General features: G+C 39.0%; 2 protein-coding genes across 3 annotated transcripts; both read left to right on the top strand.

Annotated features, from left to right (window-relative positions):
• Nucleotides 1-4,003: 4,003 nt before the first annotated feature.
• LOC131303509 (putative glycosyltransferase 7) lies at nt 4,004-7,293 on the top strand. Of its 2 annotated transcripts, XR_009192074.1 has the most exons (3): nt 4,004-4,997; nt 6,282-7,114; nt 7,151-7,293. XR_009192074.1 is itself a non-coding variant. In XM_058330398.1 (2 exons), exons 1-2 carry the CDS (start codon nt 4,345-4,347, stop codon nt 6,967-6,969), a joined length of 1,341 nt encoding a protein of 446 aa, XP_058186381.1. In that variant the 5' UTR covers nt 4,004-4,344; the 3' UTR covers nt 6,970-7,293. The 2 variants fall into 2 exon arrangements, 1 of the variants encoding a protein (XP_058186381.1); XM_058330398.1 differs by having other exon boundaries at nt 6,282-7,293.
• Nucleotides 7,294-14,136: 6,843 nt separating this feature from the next.
• On the top strand, nt 14,137-15,870 carry LOC131303508 (putative glycosyltransferase 7). The gene has a single exon (XM_058330397.1). The coding sequence runs from the start codon at nt 14,406-14,408 to the stop codon at nt 15,720-15,722; it is 1,317 nt and encodes a 438-aa protein (XP_058186380.1). The 5' UTR covers nt 14,137-14,405; the 3' UTR covers nt 15,723-15,870.
• The last annotated feature ends 3,172 nt before the right edge of the window (nt 15,871-19,042 follow it).

Raw genomic sequence — 19,042 nt, 5'->3', positions numbered from 1 at the left:
TCTGTCTTTCTTTCTAGTAAAACAAGACACGTTTGGTCTACCATTATGGTTCGTTTGGATGCGGGAAAAGAATTTTGGGTATTAGTTAATACGGGAGATAAGATAGTAAGGGGGTATTAGTTAAAAGTAATTCTACCTCCACACACATATACACACCCACACACATACATTGTGTAGGTGTGTATATGAGTGTGGTCCTAGAATAATTGATTAGTTAATAAGGAATGAACCACATTGATGTGATGTTTATAAAGAGAAGATTAAATAGTAGGTTGTTTGGATGAGGTATTAGAAAATGAAGATTAAATAATATTTTGTTTGGATAGAGGATTAATAGGGGGGTATAAGGAATGTTGGATGATATAAAAAACTATCAAATGACCATTTTACCCTTGTGCAGTCCCTAAATTAATTATGTATTACGTTTTATATGTAATTGCAAATTTAATTATTCTTTCACAAGTATTCTACTAACAAATTAAAGAATTTAGTATTATTATTTAACAAATTTTATTTATAAAATTCAATTTTTAAAAAATAATTAAAGTGTTCCAAATTTCAATTCGTTTGAACGGGTGGAAATATTTTTGTTTTCCGATCATTTTATCTTAAATGGCCATAATTAAATTTTGACTCTATGGCTCTCGTTGATTAGTCCTAAAAGATATTTGATTCTACGACTTTTCTAGGGCTAATCAACGAGAGCTCTAGAGTCAAAATTTAATTATGATCATTTAAGATAAAATGATCAGAAAACTAAAATCTTTCTACCGGTTCAAACGGATTGAAATTTGAAATACTTAATTTTTTAACCATATTTTTTAATATATAAACTGTCTAAAGAGATTGAAAAATTAAGTGTTCTAAATTTCAATCCGTTTGAACGGATGGAGAGATTTTAGTTTTCTGATCATTTTATTCTAAATGACCATAATTAAATTTTAACTCTATGGCTCTCGTTGATTAGGCTTAAGTGATATTAGATTCTATGACTTTCTCAGGGCTAATCAACGAGAGTCCTCGAGTCAAAATTTAATTATGAATATTTATGATAAAATGATCAGAAAACTAAAATCTTTGCACCAGTTCAAACGAATTAAAATTTGGAACACTTAATTTTTTAATTATATTTTTTAAAAATTTGGAACACTTCATCTTTTCTCTCTCCGATTTTCTATTCTTCTTCTTCCTTTTGTTTTCCTGCTAAATCAAAAAACCCAGCAAAGGGGTTGGGGAAGGGGATAAGAAGGGGTGAAATTGTCTAATTTCAAGGGGGATCGAGGGTATAACTTAATAACACCTCAAACCACATCCATAACTAATACCCCGCAAGCCCCCTTGGCAGGTATTGCAAAAAGTGGCGACTAAGGCTCCGTTCCAGAAACCTTCTTAAAAAATAAGCAGCTTATTTTACATTTTCAAACTAAAAAATAATGTAAATAAAAAATAATTTTTTAATTTTTTTTGCATCGTATTAAAAATTTTGATGAGATCTATTAAACAAGATCCATATTCGTAAAAAAATTATTTGCGTAAACATATTATTTTTGAGCTTGAAATTGCCTTCTTAAAAAATAAGTACTTATTTTACGTTCCGGAACGGGGCCTAAATAATACCGGCAGCCATTTGGCTTCCCAAACAAGGGCTTAGCCCTAGGCCCACGTCCTTATAAGGGGCATAACTAATGCCCCTTGCTAATACTCTATCCAAACGATCCCTTACAATCATCGGACCTGGAGATGCTGCCAAACGGGTGCAGAGGCTAAGTAGAGTGGTCGATCGGGGTGTTTATCTCGGCACAGATTGTTCAGATCAAATCTGAGCGCATACAAATTGCGTACAAATTTGAACCGTTTATTACTTGGTTTGAGCCGTCAACTACAGAGATGAGCGGCCGATTCTGTACTGCTCTACCGGGTGATGCTTGGCAGCAATTAAAATCACGAGTGTTCTGATTTTAAAATCACAATTCACACGTAATATTGGGTCTATTTTATTTTTTTTCATTTTTGTTTTCCAGTGGGCTGATTTGTTTTTATTGTGCCAGAGTAGTCTAACTTTCTAATAACTCCCGCTAATTATAAAATATGAAGAATATTTTTTTTATTTAAATACTTGTACATGTTTTTTGCTTTTTCGATCTGACTTGTACATGTACGTGGTACTAGCAAAATTGTGCTTGGGGTAAAGACCGATAATGGATAGAGAATGGGGAAACCATTTTCCCAGCCTCCAAACAAAAAAAAACACAGCAGACAAGTGTCAGGTGCATGCCATGTGCAAAATCCCAACAGAAAGTCTATCCCACCGCTCTGTTTCACTGCTCTCCTATCGTTCTTAATTTAACCGTTCAAAAATGTTTTGGACAGTCTAGATTTTAAAAAACTTTTCTAGGAAAAAGGAAGAGAAAGAGTTGCCTCAATAGGCGAGTTACTAGCGAATGGGGTTTTACTGAGAAGAAGCGAGGTTGTTGGGTGGAGCTTTTGAGGCGTTTTTCTCGGGGACGAAGCTAAAAGGAGGAAGAGTGGAGGCAATTGGAAATGCTCTTAGGGGAACTGAATAAATTTTCCCCATTTTACGCTCCCTTGTGTGCTAAGGTACGTAGTGTGATTGATCTATTCACGTTTAGTTGTGTGCTCCAGATAGAAATGAGACATATTGGCCTCAAAGCTTGCCTCGAATACACGTACAATTAAACACAAATAGATCGGTGACACTATGTCAACGTGCTGTGTGCATTTCATAAAAACAGTACTTTTTCCACCTTAAGACACCAGCTTCTACGCTGCGCCCTCTCCTCTAATCACTCCAACATTTATCACTCTGACCTTTCGTCACGAAAAATCGCAGTCCCAAATTCCGCAATTCCTCTACATAGGTCCCACATGAAAATAAAAATTGGTATATATTACGTGACATATTATTTACATTACATTTTAAAACACCAACATCGAAATCACGTATTTTGCCAGCTGACCCTCCTTTTGTCCGTTTAGATTTAGACCTCCTTAACTTGGGGAACTGGATTACAGAATACCTTATCCAGGCTAGCTAAGGATCAAAAACAAAAACAAAAAAAATCCAGACTAGCTTTTCAAGCGGTGGACCGGTAAAATCTAACATAGGCCCAGAAACAACAAAGGATAATGTTTTCCGAATACTGCTATTGGTACCGGCCGCGTCCGGCCGTTTCTGACCACCGGACGGCCGATCCGATCCGTCCAATAATTTTTTTAAAAAATCGAGTGGGTCTGCACGGGAATCAATGACATCCGACGTGCGTAGGTGCTCGATCCAAACACCCATTAATTCCGGCATAGACCCACTCGATTTTTTAAAAAAAAATTATTGGACGGATCGAATTGACCGTCCGATGGCCGAGAATGACCTGGTGCGACCGTCGGTGTATTTTCCCTACGGTACCCGTCGGTACCAATATCATTTCTGATGTTTTCCCAGCCCCCCAAACAGAAATCCAAAATACTACTGCTCACAAGTGTCGGTGCATGCCCAATGTGTGATATCCCAAACGTGTTTCTCACTTTTCCTGAATCTACTTCTAGCCCGCCACTTGTAAAGAAAACGAATTTATGAAACGGTGACACCATATGACACGCTAATACGCTAATGCATTATCATCGATCAATTCTTGTTCGGCCGAATGCGTTTGAAATAGGTCTCGTGGCCGACTCTCAATACTGTTGAATCAGTCTCGAGACCTACTTCGGGCACATGGATTGAGGCCATTCAATACTGATGATGTATATTCAGGATCGGTTGCATGCGGTCGAGACGGTTCGAGGCCGAGTTAGCCGACCACTCAAAAACTATCAGCTCGGTCTCAACACGAGTAATCATTCCATGCTCTTATACATTACGTGGTAGTGCTCCAACAAATTTTTTTTTTATAGCACATTTGTGTAGCAGAGAAAGATTTTTGGGCACCATATAACCGTGCCGCAAGATCATTATATTTTTCCAAACAAACACAAAACCAAATATAAATAGATGGGTGGCACCACGTCAATGCGCCGAGAAGTAGTATTTCATTAACTACTTTGTCCACCTTAAGACAACCAGCATTTAAGCTGCCCCCGCTCCTCCTCCGTCCACTCCCCTAATCACTCCAACATTTATCACTCTCACCTGTCGTCACGAAATCACTAAATCACGAAAACCCACTAAATTACAGCCCCAAATCTCGCAGTGGCAGCATATCCATCAGAGCAAGAAAAATGGACTTCTCACTCTCTGTCCACCAATGGCGTTGAATTCCTTACTACTACACGAAACCCACATATTACTACTACCGACAACCACCGCCTCCAAAACCCCCTTCAAAAATGGTCTCCCCTGACCTCTCTCGCTCTCACCTCCAACCACCACCGCTTACCATGGCAAATAAACCCACCAGAGCCAAACCGACGTCGTCCCTCCCCTTCCTCGGCGGCGCCTTGGTCGCTCTCCTCATGGTCTACGCCCTATGGTCCTTCGTATCCACAAACCCTGGCTTCTCAAATCCCTTCAACGAGCAGAAGAAAGCGAACGCGGACCCCGTTAACCTGCGCCACGACCCGCCTGACCCGACCTTCTACGACGACCCGAGGCTCAGCTACTCCATCGACCGACCGATTCGGAACTGGGATGACAAGCGTCGGGAGTGGATGAAGCACCACCAGTCGTTCTCGGCCGGGGTCAGGGCAGGGGGAGGGGAGAGGATTGTGGTGGTGACGGGGTCGCAGGCGACGCCGTGTAAGAATCCGATTGGAGATCATTTGCTGCTGAGGTTTTTCAAGAACAAGGTGGATTATTGCAGGATACATGGGTACGATGTGTTTTACAACAACGTGTTGCTGCACCCGGAGATGCACTCGTACTGGGCGAAGATACCGGCGGTAAGGGCGGCGATGGTGGCGCACCCCGAGGCCGAGTGGATCTGGTGGGTCGATTCGGACGCGGCGTTCACTGACATGGATTTCAAGCTCCCTTTAGAAAGGTAGTAGTAATAGTAGTACGGAAGTTTGTACTACGAGAATTAATTGAATTGAGTGCTGTTGGATCTGCTGCTCTCGTTTCGTTTTCCTAATTGTTACTACAGTAGTATATTAGGAATCTAGGATGTGTTTGGTTTAGTGGAAGTCTTACTAGGCTAATAACAGGCTAGTAAGACTACAGGAACGTGATTAGGTGCAAAATTGCAAATTATTTGCCAAAGTAATCCACGAGCCTGTTTGTTTAGCTAGATTAATGGGGAAAGGGATATATAATTGCCAAGATTTTTATTTTTTTTATGATTTTAGCTGTCTGGGCCAGCTTACGTGCACTTTGACTTATCTTGGTACCAATCTCACTGCTACTTGCGGGGCCCCAATTGAAGTAAGAGCTTAACTGGCTCCGAAGGAGTTAATTAGTTCCAAGTCTTGATCCCTAGGTCAGCCCCTTGGGGTTCTATAATTGCCAAGATGCCTGTAGCCTGACGGCATCACGATGCACTTAGGTATCGCGAGAAAAGAGGTCAGGAGTTCAACTTGTCTCCCAATCTTCTAATCTAACTATTCTAACATTACTTACTCTCGCCAATTGAAAAAAAATGTATAGTTCGACTAGAATATAATCTCACCATTTTTTATGGTGATTAGATTAATGATGTCATATATGGCTTATCCATATTTTGTGAGATTATATATCCTAAGCAGATTTAATGTCGACCAAATACATATTTTACCCAAATGCCAATATTCAGTCAACTTGTAAATAGTTTAGTGTGATGTTCATATTCGGCCGAACAAACGGCCCTAAAAATCTTATGCATGGTTGGTGCCTTTCATATGATTTCCCACACTTTTATTCTTCCCGCCGTCTACAAGTTTTTGTTCATTTTGAGTAGTCGTGTTTACTTTTGAGTAAAAAAAACGCAGTACTTTCGTGAAGAACATTTATTTCAAAATTCTTACACTGTCTAAAAGGTCTGAAAGATCTCAATTAGATTTTTTGAATGGTATCAAACAATTGCAGACAAATTCACTAACGTTAGTTTTTATACTAATGTGAACACAGTTACTTAAATGGACCAACAATTAGGTCCTGAGGGACTATTTTAATGCACTTTTCGAATCTTAACCACGCAGTGTGCTTAATAGGCAACTTCATATGTTTTTGTAGCTTGTGTATTGCTCCTTTTGAAGCCCTTACATCTTTCAACTTGGTTTTAAGCGTTGATGTAATCCTATGTGTTTACGGGCAATAAACTTACCTTTTATCTGGGAAAATTAATAAACAGGTACAAAAACCACAATCTGGTAGTCCATGGCTGGAAGAACATGATCTACGAGGAGAAGAGTTGGGTGGCCATCAACGCCGGTGTTTTCTTGATCCGGAATTGCCAGTGGTCGTTGGAATTCATGGAGGTTTGGGCAAGCATGGGCCCACAAAGCCCGAACTATGACAAATGGGGCAAAATCCAAAAAGCAACGTTCCAGGACAAGGTCTTCCCAGAATCCGACGATCAGTCGGGCCTGGTTTACCTCCTCCTTAAAGAGAAGGAGAAATGGGGGGACAAGATTTACGTAGAGGGGGAGTATTACTTTGAAGGGTATTGGTTAGAAATTGTGGGGACACTAGACAATATAACGGAGAAGTATGTGGGGATTGAGAAGGAGGTGCCGAGATTAAGGCGGCGGCATGCGGAGAAGGTGAACGAAGGGTATGCGGAGATGATGGAACCGTATCTTAAGGAGGCGGGGTATGGGCGGTGGAGCTGGCGGCGGCCGTTTATTACACATTTTACCGGGTGTCAGCCTTGTAGTGGGAAGCATAATAAGATGTACTCCGGCAAGAGTTGCTGGGATGGAATGCAGAGGGCTTTGAATTTTGCGGATAATCAGGTGCTTCGTAGTTTTGGTTTCGTGCACCCAGATTTACTGGATTCCTCCTCAGTGTCGCCTCTGCCATTTGATTTCCCGGCATGAAAGGTCGTGATAAGAGGTGCATTTTGTTTTCTTGCTACTAGTTTATAAATCTACTTTGTGCAGTTTTGCTTCAGTACAAATCAAATTTGGTTTATCTATTTGTCCTAAACTACCTTCTTTACTTTTGTTCTTTTTGTTTAGTTTAGTTTTGTTTGCTTTTGGTTTTTGCAACTGTCAAAAGTTTAGACTGTATAATTTGAGAGATGTCGTACTACAAAAGTTGATAATGACATTCAGGCCATGTTTGATTGGTCGGATTGGTAATTAAGGGATGTCCTAGTTTTAAGTGCAGATGATGTCAATAAAAGTTCAAACTTCAATGCATGTTTTTTACAGTTTTATAGTATTTTTTTCTCATCATTCTACACACGTCACACGTTTTGACTGTGGTAAGATATATGTCTTAGCTCAGAAGATCCAGCATTGATAATTAAAGACATTTGTAGAGTTTCGAATATTCCGCACTCAATTTTTGCCTTTTTCTTTTTTGCTGGTGTCATTGAGATTCTTACAACATCTTATCATGTTTTCAAGGCAACTAATTTGTAGTTTCTGCGGGGAGTGGTGTTGATAAAATGCTATAACAAATTTCTGTAGTGTATTGTTTCAGGGCTAGATGAACATAAATTATTGCGTCATTAGCTTAGTACAGGTCTCTGTAAGCCTAAGTTAAAGCGACAGTTGTCCGATATAGTTAAACTAATGGCAAGTGAACCCAACCAACAATTTGCATCATTTTTTTTATCACTGCAAACATTTTTTAATAGCAAAGAAACATAAATAGGTATAAACATAAATCACGAGACTTGAATCCAACTAGAGCTCTGATACTATAACCACGCGATTGTTCCACATGGGTTAACTCATCAAGAAGGAAACATCTCAATAATGCATACCATGCTACTGCTCAATAGTCTAGTCTTTGCTAGAGTTGACAGTCACTTCGAAGAGTCACCATTTTGGTATTGTGGTGTTTGGGTGTTTTGTGTGAAATCCTAATTAAATTACTGTTTATAGCATTTTATTCTCTGTAATTAGTTCTTTTGCTTTATCTTTTTCTCCTTTGTCGCTTTACGTGTAAAAGCAACTCAGTGAGTTTTACTCTTTTGTGGCTTAGTTGATGCATGATTGAAGGCTAATTTCCCCTCTTTTATGGGTATCATTTTTTATGCACGGCTGATGCTTCATGTTGTTGAGTGGATGCCTTTTGTGTAAGATTCGTAAGCATTGTCGATAAATGGCAATGCTGGCACTTGACTCATCTCGACTCAATCATGGTGTGCTCTTCGTCCTAAAAAGTTACTACCTTGCTTTTGTTCAAGGTGGAATCATAACTTGGTGGTCCACTGGTCCCCTTCTAGCCTAGTGGTTGGGCATCTAAACAGACGATATGATCATAATGTGTATATTTATGTCCATGACATATATCGGTACATCTAAATATATACATACACGTGCGGGTATGTATATATTTGTATATTTTGGGGGTGGGGGGTAATCAAAAAGAAAAGAAGGAAAACAGAGGTATATGTTGGGAGTGTTTTGGGCTTATCTTATGTTACCTTCATTACTTTTTAAAGTCCCCTTAAGCTACAGAGAAGTTGAAAACTAACACTTGGATGGAACCTAATAGGTGGTACCAATAAGAACAGAAGCTTCCTAACTTGTGTTTTTGGGCGACTTCATGCATAAAGTTTGTATTTGCTGTTCCTCTGCAACTTTGGGAGTTGGTTACGTCAGTTTCCGGCGTGTTCTATATGTATTCAACGACAGAGATAAGTTAGAGGAATGGACCCTCAAATGATGCTTCAGCGTTGATAATTGACTGTTACTATCTCCATCCTAGATTTTTGGAAGGGAACAAGGACATACATTTTATCCAACCTAATATCCGGTTCTAGAAAGTGAGATTTATTGGCCAGGTCTAGTTTGTGGGTGTGAATAAGTTTAACTAGCTATCTAAGTAGTCGGTCTCTTTTGTATCGTCGTAATGAGTATCTCCTGCATTTGAGCCCGATTGAATTTAGGTCTGAACGCAAACTTTCGATAGTTCAGCCTGTGATTATCGTCTTACTTTTGACTGAAGTTGGCATTATGCACAGATATTTGATGCTTCTGGTGTCGCTGTATTTGGCATTGTGCAGATATTTTATTTATTTATTTATTTATTTTGGTGTGTGTGTGTGTGTGTTGTGGGGGGGGGGGGGGGGGGGGGGGGGGGTGTGTGTGTGTGTGTTCTTACACAGATATTTTATGCTTCTGGTGTTGCTGTAAATGGATTTCCTGCGTTGGCTTAGGGTGTTCTTGTACTTCGATACCTACATATAGGTTTGTAAGAAAGCCTAGGTTTGCTGGCGCAAGCAAGGTTAGAACTAAAATAGTGAGATTTTACGCAATTTACCCAATAGTAGCGGCTATGGTGGGGTTTTAAGACCATGTCCGGTTTAGATTGTGCGAGATTTTTAAGAATAATGAGTGGAGAGAGAATTTATTAAGGACCGTACGAAGGGTTTTAAAACTCCCAAACAAACAAGCTATAAATGTCCCCACTCAGAGATGGAGACGGTATAATTTTCTAATCCCACCCCCCAATACCCATACCTGTCCCAAACCCCCTTTAACTACACAAATAACTTTAATGTTGTATATTTACGTATGTAATGTATGCAAAAAACTTCAATATTATTGATTTTGCAAATATTTTCGGAATTGATTCACTTATTTTTTTATATGCACAATCTATTTTTTGTCTTTTAGCAAAAAAAGTCCATACACTTTCAACCCTAAAAACACAAAAAAACGGAGTGGATATCAAAAAGGGGATTGTGAAATCACTTTCCGTATTTTCGTACTCTGAAAACGTATAATAGTATTTACTTGCGGTGATGTTTTGGAACTTCGGTGGACAGCGTCTCGGATCATTTGTGAGGGCCAGAGTGACGGTTTGTTGGCGGTCATCAATGAGCACTGTCCACTTGCTAGGGTTTACCGTGGCGCGTGCCGTCAGTGCTTCTCTGTTTTGTGGTTGTTGCCGGCTGAGTGGTGTTGATCGGGGTGTGGTGTGGGTGGCTGCGGCTGAAACTGAGTAGTTTTAGGTTGGGGTTAGGTTTAGGGCTTTCTTGGGTTGGGCTTGGCCCATTTTTTTTTTTTTTGGGGCTGAGCTTTTTGTATTTCTTGGGCTGTATACAATTTATGGCCCTTATGTGTTCGGGCTTGACCCATTTTTTGGAGTTCGGCCTTTGGCCCTCCGGGGTGTTTGGGTTTTGTCTCTCTTGGTCTTTTTTATCAACTGCGCATTGATTTTCCCTCCCCACTCTCCTCACTTGATGTGCCCATTATAAAGTTTTCCTAATACTAATATGTTGCCATTTCAAAAAAAAATACTATTGTAGAATAGTTAGAAAAAGATTAGGTCAAAGTGCACTTTGACCCTCGTGGTTTGGGGCTATGTGGATACACCTCCTATGATTCAAAAGTGGGTACATAACCACCCTGTAGTTTGCTGAAATATGCAGATGTACTTCATTCCGTCCATAATATCTTACCTCTTACCTTCAAATTATTTCTTATATTATAGAATACATGTAAAAATTTTCTCACTTTATGAACGTGCAAAAAGTTTTTTGTGCGTCATCTTTGTTGGATGCTACTGTTTTTTTTTTTTTTTGTTGGTTACGATGTCTTGCTTGCACTTTGATTTCATTCATTCTTCTTTTCTTTTTTTTTTTTTTGTGTGGATAAGCTACATTCTTCTTTTATTCTGTGAATCGGGTATAATTTTGTGTGGGTGATTTGTTCAGTATCGACATTGGCTTTTCGGTGGGGACAATTGAGAATCCCCGAAATTGATAGGAATGGGTGGAATATGGTCTCCCGATCCATTCCTTTTCTCTTTGCCATCTCTAGCCTTTTTTTTTAGGCTCCCCCAATTGAGAGGAACATGTCAAGATATAGTCCCCCGATCCTTATCCTTCCCTTTGCCATCTCTAGCCTTTTTGGCTAACCGTTGGATTAGGCCAAGTGAAAGGCCAATTTGTGTGATCTTCAACCAGTTGAGGGAACTTGGTTGTTGCTCTTTTTCAAAGTTACCTGAACATAGGAGTAGTTGTAAAGCAGACTTCTTTATGCCTAGACAGATTCTTCCCCACATGAGATCACTGATTGGAAACTCTGGGACGCCAAGAATAGCATAAAGTAACGATGCTACTTAGTACTAGATTACACTCGTATAGTCCCTCTCCTTGCATTTTGTTCTTTTTATACATGCGCTCCATGATTTTTATTTAAATTGTTGCTATTCACCTTTACCGTAGACCTGGAAATACAGTAGTTAAGAGAGCGGATTGGATAACTTTAGGTAGCAACGCTATGGGGAGGGGAAGACCTAAATTGACAATAGATGTTGTGTGAAAAGATATGAGTCTAATGAGTTTGAGTGAACAAGTGGTCCTTGACAGAGCTCAATGGAGAAAAAAGATTCATGTAGCTGACCTCAAATTGATTGGGACATAAGGCTCGATTTGGTTTGGTTTGGTTACTTGACAGGTCCGGTTGATAATGAATCTAGGGAATTCAGACGGAAAACCCAACTTCCTCTCCATTTCATATTTTTTAATCTTTTCTTCTTTCTAAAATAATTTTAAAATATTTTTTTATTCTTAAACAAGCATATCTTACAACATTAGACAAGCATAACAGATTCTTACCCACATGAGATCACTGATTAGAAACTCCGCGTAGGGACGCAAAGAAGAACAAAAAGTAACGATGCTACTTTACTCCATTAGATTAGACTTGTTAGTCCCTATCCTTGCATTTTCTCCTTTTTATACATACGCTCCATGATTTTTAAATTGTTGCTATTCACCTCTTAACATCATTATTTTTTTCTCCTAGTAGATCCATTTGGTAACGAATCTGGGGAATTTGGAGGGAAAACCGACTTCCTCTCCGATCATCTTTTTTATATTTCCTTCTTTCTTACACGATAAAAAAAAATGTTTCTTGTCCTTATCATCTTCTGAGCACAAAACGTAAACAAGTTTCTCCTCCTCCTTGTTGTCTCAAAATTTATACTCTCCCAAGTGTATCGTCATCTGATTAAAATTCAACTTGATTATTTATTATAGTCTGTCCTTGATTTGAAACACATTACATGAGAGGATTGGTTCTGGATTCCTTTGTGAATAATAAAAAGCCGACATATGAGATGCTTAATTGAACTCTGTTTGGTTTGATTAAAGTAATGCTGACTTTAGTCGAGGGAAAAAAAATGCTATGCTCGTGGAACATATTCGGATTTCGCAAGAAGACAAAGTTCGAAGGGGGTGTGAATCGCACGACGTCTTGATCGCCGTACCACCTGGGGGTAAGCCATGAATCCCGCATGCCAATTGGATCCAGTGCAATTTTTTTTCCCCGTTCCCAGATGAACATGTGAAACCCAGTTGCAAATGTCCCTCCAGCTTAGAAAGAAGCGAAAATAACCAAAACAAATACTAGTAGATAAAAAACTTGAGACAAAAAAAAAAAAAAAGAAAGATAAAAAACTTGGTGATAAAAAAATGATTTAAAAAATAATTCTTTTGTCAAAGGATAGGATGTTAATGAGTTAATTTATTACACAAGACCGACCGCTACTCTATCATTTCGAATCTATAATCTCACCCTCAAAACTCAAATCCGACCGCTACTTCATCGGCTCGAATATGTAAGCTCGCCCTCGAGACTCAAACCAAGGGCAAAGACCATTAGCGAAAGCCCAAGGTCTTGAATCTCATGATAAAAAAACTTAAAAGCAACGAATTCCAAAAAATCACATGTGTCCATTAGCACAATCTACGGAGTTCTAGTCAACCCCACTTACCTTGCACATTCCTCCAAGCCTTTTTGTTTTGTTTACTCACACATCATTATCCCACTGGGAATTGTTTTTCCTTCTCTTCCTCTTTTCGGAAAATTTATTCGGTAGTCTTGGAGTACCGTTACGTATTGTCCAGATTCTCTTATCCACTGCACCACCTTGTGTTGGGAGAGAATGAGATGATGATATTTGAAGACTTTGAAGTGTATCTAAATACACTATCGTTAGAACGTAATATGCCCCTACTTGGTAGAGTTTGTTGTTGGGTTCAGACAAACCCGTTTCCAGAATGCAACAAAACCTTTGAGTGAAGAATTGCAACTAACAAAATTGAAAAACTTTCAAGAAATCTTTTTATCTACCGTAAACTATATGTGAGAGAGAGATGAATCAGTGTAGTAAAAATGTTGGGTACATGAGCTTTATATAGATACATAAGTGCCCTTTTGAAAGGCACATCCCTTGAAAAAACTCACATCACTAGGAAGAGAGAGATCACACCCTTTCATTTAAGCAACACCCCCTCTGTTTGAAAAAACACACCCGAGACTTATTAGTTCTCTTCACACCCATTCACTTGTAAGACATCTATACGTTCAATTAAAATCAGACCGTTGTTCTAAATTCAACAATATCAGACCGTTGATTTCTTAATGAACCGAAACCACGCGGTGGGTGCGAAGTGCATAATCAAACATGAGACAAAATGTCTCAACACATTGCTCCCAGGTCCAGTGAGTGTATAGATTCATGAAAATGTGTGATTGATAAAGATGTAAAAACATTACGTAACGTGCCCTGAGACCACACGATGATTTTTCCCTCTTTTTCATGGGAATTGATTTTGTCATTCATTTTTTGTTAATGTCATTTTCATTCTCTCACAAAATAAATTATATAATCAAGACTAGGGGTGTAAACGAGCTGAGCCGAACTGAGCTCGGTTCGAGCTTTAACGAACCGAGCTTTTAACGAGCCAAACTTAGTCATTTACTAAACGAGTCTCTTTAATCCAGTCGAATCTCCTTTAACGAGCCGTGTTTTTTTCGAACGAGCCGGCTAGTTCATTAAACGAGCCGAAAACTTGAGCTCGAACTCGACTCGTTTATTAAATGAGCCTAGCCTTAACAAGTCAAACCGAGCCGAGCTCGCAGACTGCTCGCTTTATTTACAATCCTGAATTCAAGACACGACGGGAAATGGTATTAACAAAAATGAGAGCGCCAAAATCACCCCTTTTTCATTCCTAGCAGTAGTATGATAGTATCTATCTGAGGGAGATTTTTGTGTTTTACAGTTGTACATCTGATAAAAAGTATCAACTGATACCGCAATCACAGCACTAGCCCCTCTCTCTCTCTCTCCCCCCTACTGATTCTTATTCCTGTTCTGTCTCTCTCTCTCTCTCTCTCTCTGTTCTGCCATCAATCACTTAGTCCAAGAATATCTTATTCCTAAGATAATTTGTCTTGGCCTGTCTGTTTTCAATGACTTTGTACAATTGAGCCCCAGAATCCTCCGTGATTCATTTCAGAACTAGGGTATAGGCAGAGTAGTTGCAAGAGTTGCGAAAATGGTGAAAACCGCAGGCCGGAGCAAACCCATTTTCATAGGCGGAGCAGGGGTGGCCCTGCTGATGCTCTGGACTTTTTCGCCTTTCCCTAGCTTACCAACCACCTTAAGCGTAAGGAGGATGGCCATATCACCGGAACAAGACGGGGCGGCGGCCATGCCGGACTGCGCCGGCGTGGACGATCACGGCGTTAACATGGGCCACGACCCGGCCGACCACACGTTCTACGACGACCCGGACCTGACTTACACGGTGGGGAGTCCGGTCAAGAACTGGGACGAGAAGAGAAAGGAGTGGCTGAAGCACCACCCGTCGTTCGCCGCGGGGGCAGAGAACCGGCTCTTCATGCTCACCGCGTCGCAGCCTTGGCCGTGCAAGAACCCCATCGGCGATCACCTGAACTTGAGGCTGTTCAAGAACAAGGTGGATTACTGTCGGATCCACGGCTACGATATCTTCTACAACAACGCGTTGCTTCACCCGAAAATGAAGAGCTATTGGGCAAAAATACCCGTAGTCCGGGCTACGATGGTTGCCCACCCGGAGGCTGAGTGGATCTTTTGGATTGACTCGGATGCAATGATTACTGATATGGATTTTAAGCCGCCGTTTGAGAAGTATAAAGACCATAATCTCGTGGTGGACGGGTGGCCCAACTTGATCTATGAGAAGAAGAGTTGGGTCGGGTTGAACGCCGGGGTGTTTTTCCTGCGAAACTGTCAATGGTCGATGGAGTTTTTGGAGGCGTGGGCCGAGATGGGCCCACAGACTCCGAACTACGAGAACTGGGCTAAGATCCAGATGGAAACGCTGAGCGACAAGACGTACCCGGTATCAGACGATCAATCGGGTCTGATTTATTTGCTGTTGAAAGAGAAAGAGAAGTGGGGGGATAAGATTTACATAGAGAATCAGTACACGTTAAGCGGGTATTGGGGGGGAATCGTCGACTCGTTCGATAAGATCATCGACAACTACGCGAGGATAGAGAAAAAGGTGGTGGAGCTGCGGAGGCGACACGCCGAAAAGGTGAGCGAGCACTACGCGGAGGTGATGGCGGAGGCGTTCCGCAAGGAGGGAGGAGGCGATCGGGCACGGATGCGGCCGTTCATAACGCACTTTACGGGGTGTCAGCCGTGCAGTGGGGAACACCCGGGGTACTCGGACGACGCATGCTGGATCGGGATGGAAAAGGCTTTGAATTTTGCCGATAATCAGGTGCTTCGCAACTACGGTTTCGTGCGGCCGAACCTGCAGAATTCCTCCTCCCTCTGCCCTCTCCCTTTTGGTTTTTCGTCTTACAAAAAGGAGAAATAGAAAAGTGCCCTGTTGTTGTGATCATTCATTTTAAGTATGATGATATGATGATCAGAAAAAATGTTCTTTTGACTGTTTAGTTTGAAATTCTGTCTCTGGTTTCTCGAATTTTCATAAACTAGCATGATTCATTTGAAGGTTTACTGCATTCCTAGATGCTTTCTTTACTTTCTTTGGCCTAACTTTTTTACTACTTTGAATTGTTTCTGCTGCTCCAAATTTTTGCTTCAACTTTTATCTTTAATGAGAGAAATCTAAAAAGTAGTATAACAATAATGACTGAGAAATTGAGAAAGTAGTTCACTAAAAACAAGAATAATTCAATTTGAACCAATTTTCTAAATTATTTTGTCTTGTCTAATTTTGTTGCGAGTTGATTCGTACTTGTACAGTTTCTAATTTTTCTCAAAGAGACGAATTCTATAAGTTCAAGAATTCCAAAAAAAAAAAAAGAAAAGTACACAAACAACGGAAATAATAATTAAATAAGCAAATTATGTACCCATTCCGTTCGAATTTAATAATTTTTTTTGAAATTCGTATTATTTTTCAATCAATCAATTTATAATATTTTATATAATTTTAAAAATATTATCTTATTGAAGTAATTAAAATTTATCAAACAAGATCTATATTGGATTAAAATTTATTACCAATTTAAATATATAATGTATTTTTTATTTAGTTAGAATTGAATGGTTGACTATTAAATTCGGACGGAGAGAGTAAGTTTCACGTAGGTAAATTACACTGTACCTTCCTTATTCTCCTGTACCACGTTGCGCTCCTCTATCCAGTCTTATGCTAAGCATCCCCGCCGGGCAGGCACCGAGTAGCATTCGGCCGTTTATTTCGGATTGAATCTGAGCGCATACAAATCTGAATTATCCATTACTCGGTCAAAATTCGAGTCGTCAATTGTCGAGATGAACGGTCAGATCAATCGATTGGCACCCACTTGACAGAGGGATGCTGCGACTCATTGCTAGTTCTGTATGTATTTTTATTTGGTTAATTAACGACCGCTCATTCATTGCGAGTTCCGCTGATGTATGTATTTTTATTTGGTTAATTAACGACCGCCCATTCATTGCAAGTTCTGCAGATGTATGTATTTTTATTTGGTTAATTAACGACCGTTAACGGAGGGTATAAGGTGCCATCACTGGTATTTCAGTTAGTAGAGGGGGTGTCTATATAATCATACTTAATTTATTTTAAATGGTCCAAAAGCTAAAGCTAATACTCTCACCCCACTTTCGATAAAGGAATTTTTTTGAACGCTCTTATTGAGCCGGATGTCTACATTTGTGGGGGCAAAAGCCGACCACGGAAAGCCCTTGAAATTTTCTAGGATAAGTTACCGACATTAGGATATTATCTACTCCCGTTTCTCATATAAAATATCTGAGATTATCAGGGGTTAGGACGAATTTGTGAAGGAAAAATATGTACCTATAAAAAAGGGAAAGAGAGGTTCCTAAAATTTGAATCATGTACTACTGGAGTATTAGATAGCAAAATTAAGCTTTTCGCTTGGATAACTATCTCATTTGCTGTCGAAGCACTAAATTATATATACATAATTGCTTTTGTTTATCTAAGGCCCTAATTTTGAGGAAAATTTGGAAGTTTAAGCATGCAGCTTTGTCCGCCTTAGCTCTGGGCGGCCCTGCTCATATAGGTTACGTCATGAGTTCAAAAATGTTACCTAATGGGGTGTTTCAGGTAGTGAAAAATTTATAAATTTTTATTTGTGATTGAAAAATTGTTAAGTATTTCGCGTAGTGAATAAATTGTTGAAAAATGTTAAATTGTTTCCGGTAGTAAATAAATTGTTGATAGGTTTGTGAGTAGAGTTACTGAAGCAAAAAAAAATTTTGTTGACAACTTTTTTGTTAGTGAAAACAAGATGATAAAATACTAAAAAAAATTTACTAGTATAAGCGAAATGATAAAATGCATTAGATTTTTAGTGTCTTTTTTCGTTAATGGAAACACTCCCGGTCATTCAATTTGTTCATTGTGTCAAGTCAAGTGTATGTGCATCATGGACGCAAAACATAACAATTATCGGATATAAAAGAGTCACATGATTTTAGACTACATGCTTGTCTTGAAATTTTATTCTGAAAAGTCAATACTGCTTTAAATGTTATTGGGCGAAAGTACTTGGGTTCTTTATTAGTGGCCGATCAGTTTGATTTTTCTTAAATGCGACCAAAAAAACTCTGACTGGTAGAAAAAATTCACTTCTTTGGACCCCACCAAATGAGACCACCCAATTAAAAAGAAAGGCGCATGTATAGCCGAGTCCCGAGTCTCGTCGCTGGTAGAGTACTCTACTACGAGTCTCGTCATTTTATTCTTTTGATCACATAGCTACAAACATTTTCAAAAGATACCCCTATGTAGCTATTAGGCTCCGTTCCGCAATTCAAAATAAATATTTTTTTTAAAAAAAATAATTTCAAATTCAAAAATAATCTGTTTACGCAAATAATTTTTCTATTAATATGGATCTTGTTTGATAGATCTCATCAGAATATTTTATACGGTGCAAAAAAAAATTATTTTTCATTTACATTATTTTTGAGTTTGAAAATGTGAAATAAACTGCTTATTTTTAAGAAAATTTCGGGAATGGGGCCTTAGTACTATTTTGTTTGTTAGACTTGTTTTTGTAAAAATTGACGACAAATGTGTTTGTGGTACCAATGCTGCTATGCTTGGAACTTGTAGAAAGTGAGCCAAGCAAAAGAGAAAATAATTACAGTAAAAAGAAAATGCGAGAAAAGAAAGGAGGGAATTTTATTATTCATAGAATACAATTTTGCCATTTTTTCTTCTCTTCTCTCTCAAACAAAACAAAAGAAAGGAATTTTTTTTAAAACTTCGAACCAATGTTTTGAAAACCGGGCCGGTAAGCGAACTGGAAAAGGGACCAGGTGGATAGATCACCTGTCCAACCGCGGTCAAACCGGAGTTAAACTGTGACATCATAATTTTATAAAACTAAGTAAAATAAAAATGTATAAACGCACAAGGTAATATCAAAAGTATTTGAAATGTACATGTCCCTCACTATTTTGAAATGAAAGATGAGGAATAAGGCCCCGTTTCAGAACATTTTCTTAAAAAATAAGTATTTATTTTACATTTTTAAATTCAAAAATAATGTCAATGACAAATATTTTTTTAATTTTTTTTGCACCGTATTAAAGATCTCAATGAGATCTATCAAACAAGATCTATATTGATAAATTTTTTTTGTATAAACACATAATTTTTAAATTTAAATTATCTTTTTTTTTTTTAAA

The sequence above is a fragment of the Rhododendron vialii genome, chromosome 10a (assembly GCF_030253575.1).
Source record: "Rhododendron vialii isolate Sample 1 chromosome 10a, ASM3025357v1".
Classification (NCBI taxonomy): domain Eukaryota; kingdom Viridiplantae; phylum Streptophyta; class Magnoliopsida; order Ericales; family Ericaceae; genus Rhododendron; species Rhododendron vialii.
The sequence above is the reverse complement of the archived record's forward strand: the minus strand, read 5'-3'. Positions and strand labels throughout refer to the sequence as shown.